General features: G+C 39.3%; 1 protein-coding gene across 3 annotated transcripts in view; it reads left to right on the forward strand.

Annotated features, from left to right (window-relative positions):
• PPP1R2 (protein phosphatase 1, regulatory (inhibitor) subunit 2) overlaps window positions 1–7,931 on the forward strand; it is a 27,983-nt gene that overhangs the window by 15,049 nt on the left and 5,003 nt on the right. Inside the window, exons 3-4 of one of the 3 annotated variants that reach the window (XM_011961201.1) lie at window positions 4,295–4,372; window positions 5,432–5,529. In XM_011961201.1, coding sequence (XP_011816591.1) covers window positions 4,295–4,372; window positions 5,432–5,529 — 176 coding nt within the window. The remainder of the gene's footprint in view (window positions 1–4,294; window positions 4,373–5,431; window positions 5,530–7,931) is intronic. The other 2 variants (XM_011961202.1, XM_011961203.1) reach the window with 2 other exon arrangements.

Raw genomic sequence — 7,931 nt, forward strand, 5'->3', positions numbered from 1 at the left:
AAAAAAAAAAAAAAAAAGATAATACCTTGGCTGGGCATGGTGACTCATGCCTATACTCCCAGCACTTTGAGATTACAGAGGCAGAGGTGGGAATATTGCTTCAGGCCAGGAGATCAAGATCAGCCTAAGCAACATAGTAAGACTCTTTCTGTCTACAAAAAAAAAAGAAAAAGAAAAAAGTTATGCCCTACCTACCTTGTATTGAAAAACATAAAACATGTCCAAGATTAAAATATTTTGTCATTGAATTAAGACAGCATAAATCCAGAAGTTACCATTAAAATAGAGTTAACTGCAGTTTCCATTTGTTCTGTAATGAAAGAAGAAAGAGTTAAGAACTACTGTATTTTAAGTCAGTGGGTGAAGACTTTGGAAGATAAATTGAAATAACCTGTTACTAACAAAAACAGTAAAAATAAAAAACATGAAGATATTAAAGATTGTGATGAGCGTAAAAAGAAATAATGAAATAGGTACAGATGCTGAAACTCAATACTAATGAAATCTGAGTGAAAAAATACACACTTTTAATGGTATATATGTATATACTGTGGAATATATAAAAAGGAACAAAATAATGGCATTCACAGCAGCCTGGATGGAGCTGGAGACCACTACTCTAAGTGAAGTAACCAGGAATGGAAAACCAGACCTCGTATGTTCTCACTTACAAGCGGGAGCTAAGCTATGAGGACACAAAGGCATCAGAATGATACAGTGGACTTTGGGGATAGGGGTGGGAGGGGTGAAGCAGGGCGAGGGATAAAAGACCACACATTGGGTACAGTGTACATTGCTCGGGTGATGGGCGCACCACAATCTCAGAAGTCACCACTGAGGAACTTACCCGTGTAACCAAACACCACTTATTTCCCAAAAACCTATTGAAATAAAAATAGAGGGGAAGAAAAACAATAAAATTACAATTAGTTAAAAAAAAAAAAACGCATGTTAAAAAGAGGTTTATATTCTTATTTTTCTCCTAAATTGCAGGTATATACTTTAAAAATCTTCCAAAATAAAAAATAAAAAAAGAAACAAGATCTCACTATGTTACCCAGTGCAGTGACTATTAACGGGCACAGTCATCGCACACTACAGCCTGGAACTCCCGACTCAAGTGATCCTCCCTCCTCCGCCTCCTGAGTAGCTGACTGTGGGCACACACCACCGTGCCTGACTTCTAAAATGTGTGTTAAAACCTTTATTGTGCCGGGCGCGGTGGCTCAAGCCTGTAATCCCAGCACTTTGGGAGGCCGAGACGGGCGGATCACGAGGTCAGGAGATCGAGACCATCCTGGCTAACATGGTGAAACCCCGTCTCTACTAAAAAATACAAAAAAAAAACTAGCCAGGCGAGGTGGCGGGCGCCTGTAGTCCCAGCTACTCGGGAGGCTGAGGCAGGAGAAGGGCGTGAACCCGGGAGGCAGAGCTTGCAGTGAGCTGAGATCCGGCCACTGCCCTCCAGCCTGGGCGACAGACCGAGACTCCGGCTCAAAAAAAAAACCTTTATTGTACCAGAATCCAAAATCAGAGTGTTCTTTCTTTTTATTAAATGTAGTGGCCGTCCCTCACTTGTGTTAGTTGGGGATAAGTATCCTAAGAGAATTAAGATCAGACCTGATTTTAAAAAATAGTTGATGCCAGCTGCAGTGGCTCAACATAATCTCGGCACTTTGGGATCCTGAAGCAGGAGGATCACTTAGCCTCCCAAAGAACTCTTTTTTTTTTTTGAGACGGAGTCTCACTCTCTCACCCAGGCTGGAGAGCAGTGGCACAATCTCGGCTCACTGCAATCTCTGTGTCTCAGGTTCAAGAGATTCTTGTGCCTCAGCCTCCCAAGTAGCTGGAATTACAGGCAGCCACTACAACGCCCAGCTAATTTTTATATTTTGGGTATTGACAGGGTTTCACCATGTTAGCCAAGCTGGTCTCGAACTCCTGACCTCAAGTGATCCACGTGCCTCAGCCTCCCAAAGTGCTGGGATTACAGGCATGAGCCACCACGCCCTTCCCCAAAGAACTCTTGCCCAGGAGTTCAAGACCAACCTGGGCAACAGAGTAAGACTCTTACCTCCACAAAAAAAATTTTTAAAAATTTGGCTAGGCGCAGCAGCTCATGCTTGTAATCCCAGCACTTTGGGAGGCCAAGGCAGGTGGATCACCTGAGGTCAGGAGTTCAAGACCAGCCTGGCCAACATGGTGAAACCTTGTTTCTACTGAAAATACGTAACAATTTACAGGTGTGGTGGTGGGCGCCTGTAATTCCAACTACTCGGGAGGCTGAGGCAGGACAATCACTTGAACCTGGGAGGCAGAGGTTGCAGTGAGCTGAGATCGCGCCATTGCACTCCAGCCTGGGCAGCCAGAGCGAAACTCTGTCTCAAAATAAGTAAAATTATCCAGAGGTAGTGGTGTGTACCCGTAGTCCCAGCTACCTAGGAGGCTGAGGCAGGAGGATTGTTTGAGCCCAGGAGGTTGAAGCTGCAGTTAGCCATGATCACATCATTGCACTCCAACCTGGATGACAGAGGGAGACCTTGTCTCTAAAGAGAAAGAAAAAAAGATTTTCAAAATAGCTATGGCCATTATTTTTCGACTTTTTATAAATATAATTTGAATGGTAGATATTTGCCATTCAAATAACCAGAGAAGTTATTTGGTCCCTAAGTAATTGAGGCTGTGTGTATGCAGAGATACCTGTGTCCTGCTTTTGTCAGTTCATTGCTCAGTTTTATCATTTCTTTCCATGACTTTTTTTTTCTTTTTCAGAGTTTTATTTGACCAGCCATGGTAGCTCACCCTTGTAATCCCAGCACTTTAGGAGGCTGAGGTGGGAGGATTGCTTGAGCTCAGGAATTGGAGATGAGCCTGGGCAACATAGAGAGACCTTGTCTCTACAAAAAATAAAAAGAATTAAGCCAGGAATGGTAGCACATGCCTGTAGTCCCAGCTACACAAGAGGTTTAGGTGGGAGTATCACTTGAACCCGGGAAGTCGAGGCTGTAGTGAGCCATGATGGTGCCACTGCACCTCCTGGGTGACAGAGTGAGACCCTGTCTCAAAAAAAAAAAAAATAGTTTTATTTAACTGAAGATACTTTTTATAGAAACATCGTGTTTTATTACCTAAGAATCTCACAGTTAGTATACAAGAATTTATTGCTTCTATATACATGTATATATATAAACATAATTCAGTAAATTTTACAACTAGAATTTTCTATAGAACAATTCTATGAATTAACAAAATGTTTATTTTACCCTATTCTGCCTAATTAAACTCAGTAATATAGATCAGTTTATTTCAACTTCCCTTAGAAAAAAAGAGCATCATCTAAACTGTAGAACTTGTCACCTTAATTAACCAGGAAATGTATAAACTGGCAGTATTTTATAAATAGCAGAGTTCTGCTTTATATACTTTCCAGTGGCTTAAGAATTAAGGATGCCCATTTTTGCACTGAAGTGTGGAGCAGATTTTTCGTTAGAGGGTAGAGTGAGAAAGTTAAATCACTTGTAAACTTCCAGAACTAGGTCTTTGGGATGTAATTTTGTTATTTCACTCAGTCTTGTATCTGCATAGATCTTTTGTCTCTATCTTAAGATTGATGTAGAAATGCATGTTCTAAAACCAGACAGTGATTTACTTTGCATTACTTGTTCCTTCCCACTGGATGGAATAATTGGAACTTTGTAGTATTTTTTTTTTTTCCAGATCATTTATGTTTTCAGTACAGTTGTTCCTCATTATCCATGGGGGTTTCAGGACCTCCCTCAGATACCAAAATCCTCAGTCAACTCTCTGGTATACAATGGCATTGTAGATGTATATAATTATGCACATCCTCCTTTATATTTTAAATCATCTCTATGTTACTTATATTACCTAATAAAATGTAAATGCTTTGCAAATAGTTGTTACACACTGTACCATTTAGGGAATAATGATAAGAAAAAAGTCTACATGTTTAGTACAGATGAAATTTTTCTTTTCTCCGGCTATTTTCAATCCACAGTTGGTTGAATTTATGGATGTGGATCCTACGGATATCGCAGGCAGACTGTATTTATGTTATTTTTTTTCAATCATTTGGAGTCTTTTCTTGATTGGGTGCTATACTTTTAAGTATTTGTATTGAATAGGAAGTAGATAAAGTTAAACCTCAAAGATAACAACAGAGCTATAAATACATTGATATGTTAAGTAGGTTGATAGAATTGTTTTTCTACCTTGTTTTTGTGGCTGAAAATTTATGTTTCAGGTATTAATTACAATATGCTTGTCATACTAGTATGATGGGTGATGATGAAGATGCGTGTAGTGACACTGAGACCACTGAAGCCATGGCGCCAGACATCTTAGCCAAGAAGTAAGTACTGATGACTGGAGCACAGTTTCACTCAGGCTGTTTTTAATTGTGCAGAGTTAAAAGCATTCTACATTGCTTTCCCTGTATAAGCGGAAAGAAAAGGCTGTTTATCAACATTTTTTATGCCAACTTTTTTTCTTTTTTTTCCCCTTTTTTCACCTTCTGAGTCACCAACTTTTATCGTCTTGTCTCTTGATTAAAATCAAGGTATGTAGGTGGCAGGAAGACCAGCGTACCTGAACTTGGGATACTGAAATGTGTCACTTCCCTGTGGATGTTTTTATTTGTTTTTTTTTGAGACAGAGTCTCGCCCTGTCACTCAGGGTGGAGTGCAGTGGTGTGATCTCAACTCGCTGCAACCTCCACCTCCCAAGTTCAAGCAGTTCTCATGCCTCAGCCTCCCCAGTAGTAGCTGGGGTTACAGGGACATGCCACCACTCCTCGCTAATTTTTGTATTTTTAGTAGAGATGGGGTTTTGCCATATTGGCCAGGCTGGTCTCGAACCCTTGATCTTAAGAGATCCACTGGCCTAGCCTCCCAAAGTTCTGGGATTACAGGGGTGAACCACCATGCCTGGCCCCTGCCTCCTGTTTTTAACAGTAGCAGTGAGAAAGGCAAACATAAGTTAATTCATGAAAGCACTCTTCCTTTACTACTTATTGGTTTCTAACACCCATTCCACTGTTCTTGTTGCTTACTCGTTTCTATGCCCATTTCTACTCTTTTTATTCCTTTTTTTTTTTTTTTTTTTTTTTTTTGAGACAGGGCCTTATTCTGTCACTCAGGCTGGAATACAGAGGCGCAATCACAGCTCATTGCAACCTCAAACTCCTGGGTTTAGCGAGTCCTCCCACCTCGGCCTTCCGAGTAGCTAGGACCACAGGCGTGTACCATCATGCCCAGTCCATTTCTGCTCTCTTGCTTTTTATTTTCCTCATCAGGTTATAGCTAGCACATAATGATCTTCAGATGTTTTTGTAAGAATGAACAGTTGAATAAGGCTCTTAAATAATATCAAAACATCACTGTTAATTTCTTTTTACATGATGGTTGCATAGGTTAGCTGCTGCTGAAGGCTTGGAGCCAAAGTATCGGATTCAGGAACAAGAAAGCAGTGGAGAGGAGGATAGTGACCTCTCACCTGAAGAACGAGGTAGTTTATGTCCTTTACTGTTTGCAGCATGATGCTAGTACTTTTTGCTAAGATAAATCCATTATTTGGAAGATGAGCAAATGGTTTTCATTTTGGGGACACAGAGTGGGGGAAAATGAAAGCAACATCTTTAAAATTTAGATACTACTTGTGTATTTTGTTGTGTAACAGTTTTTTACCCCTGATTTCAAGAATATGGGGAAGTATTACCATCTTTAAAGTAATTATAAGTATTATTTTCTTTGTACTTTTTAGTGCAGAGTAGATACTCAGTGAATACTTTTTAAATTAATGCTTTTCAAGTCATTGCGTGTTTGGATGGTCTTCAAGTGGATAGCTGAAAGAGCTAATTTCCCAATTGCTTGTGTTTTTTCTGTTGCTAGACAGTGGTGCAGCTTCACAAATGAACCAACATGATGCAGAGTGAAGGTCTTTATTAGGTCCCATCAATCAAAAGGAGCAGTAGCGTCATAGGAAAGGAGACGGAGACAACCCTCTCCTTCACAGGGATGGAAGAGGGTCTTGTAGGCCATTCAGCACATACACATTTAAGGCATTGCTGCCTGCTCATGCTTTCTGTTTCCACAAGTAAAAGTGGTTACCTATGGAGGCTGGGAGAAAAGGAATATGTCTTATCTTGTTGCATTTTATACTTTTTGATTTATGTGAATGTGTAATCTTCTCAAGAATTAAAAAATTGTATATAGTTTATTTGCAACTATTTTTAAAGGAAAATCCAAGCCTGTGGGTAGAGGGGAAAGATATAAGAAAAGCACATACTCACAAAAAAAGAGGAAGAAGGAAGATACGGTAGAAACCTTCCTGAAGTGTTGCAGCGTAGGGACTACCTATCCTGTGAAGAAACTGAGAAACTTTAGAACGAAGTCTCTGGATCTTTGTCGTGTAGCTGCTAAGGTATCATTTGCTAGTCTTTCCTGTCGTCTTCAGAATATAGCCTGTTCAACAGAGCTGTGGTGGTCTGAGCCTAATACTTGTACGAGAGAAATTTTACATGTAGCATATTCTCAAGTTGTGTTATATCTCTTCAACTTTCAGTGACTTCCAATTTATTTTCCCAAAATATACTGCAAAACATCCTTGAAAAGTATTTCAAATAGAAATAGTTTCGGAGTTTGTTTCTTCGTTACTCTTTAAAAACATGATCTATTGAGAATAAGGAATTTTTTGTTAATGTATACTGTCAGTTTTAATTGAGGGATCTTTTTCTCAAGTTGTAATTCCACGAGTCAACCGGCAGGGGGAGCCATTTGACTAATTATAAATTCATTAATTCATGTTCTACTGGTGGGGTTGTTATTGAATTATATAGATGTTACATGGCTGAAAAATTGTTGTCTATTGACAGTAGACAGCTTAGGGAGAAAATTGTAACTCACAGCATAGCAATTAAGATTATTGTCTATGGAGACTAACCTAAGTTTGTGCTCCAGGTATGCTACTTGGCTAATTTGCATAATTTCTCTGAGCCTCAGTTTTCTCATTTCTAAATTGGGAGCTGTAAAAATATTTTGGTGACTACTAAATGAGTTAAAACAGTTAAAGCACTTAGCACTGATCTTGGCATATTGTGAGGACTCACTAAATGTTAACTTTTAACAACTTCAGATATTCCCCCATAAAAAGTAAAAGTAGGTATAAAAAGAATAATTCACTTGTTGTGTTCATATAGTCTACCTTAACCTTTTTAAATGTTAGTTATGACTTAATAAAGAATCATGATGGCCGGGCGCGGTGGCTCACGCCTGTAATCCCAACACTTTGGGAGGCTGAGGCAGGAGGATCTCTTGAGGCCAGGAGTTTGAGACCAGCCTGGCCAACATGGCGAAACCTCACCTCTACTAAAACTACAAAAATTAGCCAGGCGTGGTGTTGTGCGCCTCTGATCCCAGCTACTCGGGAGGCTGGGGCACAAGAATCGCTTGAACCTGGGAGGTGGAGGTTGGTCCCACCTAGTGAATCGGTATCATGCCACTGCACTCCAGCCTGGGTAACAGAGTGAGACTTTATCTTAAATAAATAAATAATCATGATGCACAGTTTGAAAAACACTGGCTCATACTGAGAAAATAATAGAACAAATGCACAATATATTATATATATATGTCTTACAAACATTGAAAATTGCTGATGTACCTTCACAAAATAAAAACAAACCAAAAGAAACATTGAAAACATAAAGGAAGGAAATCAGAAATCTGTAACCAAGAATAGGGAATTAAATTATAACTCAATAACTTGTAACGATTTAAAAACTATATAAATCATTATGTACATGGCAGAATGTTTACTGTATGTTCATATACTTTATTGTCTAAACTGGGTAATTATTACAGTTCTTTTTTTTTTTTTTTTTGAGTTCTACAGATTAAATAATGAGACAACAA

This window comes from Colobus angolensis, unplaced genomic scaffold (assembly GCF_000951035.1).
Source record: "Colobus angolensis palliatus isolate OR3802 unplaced genomic scaffold, Cang.pa_1.0 Scaffold54, whole genome shotgun sequence".
Lineage (NCBI taxonomy): Eukaryota > Metazoa > Chordata > Mammalia > Primates > Cercopithecidae > Colobus > Colobus angolensis.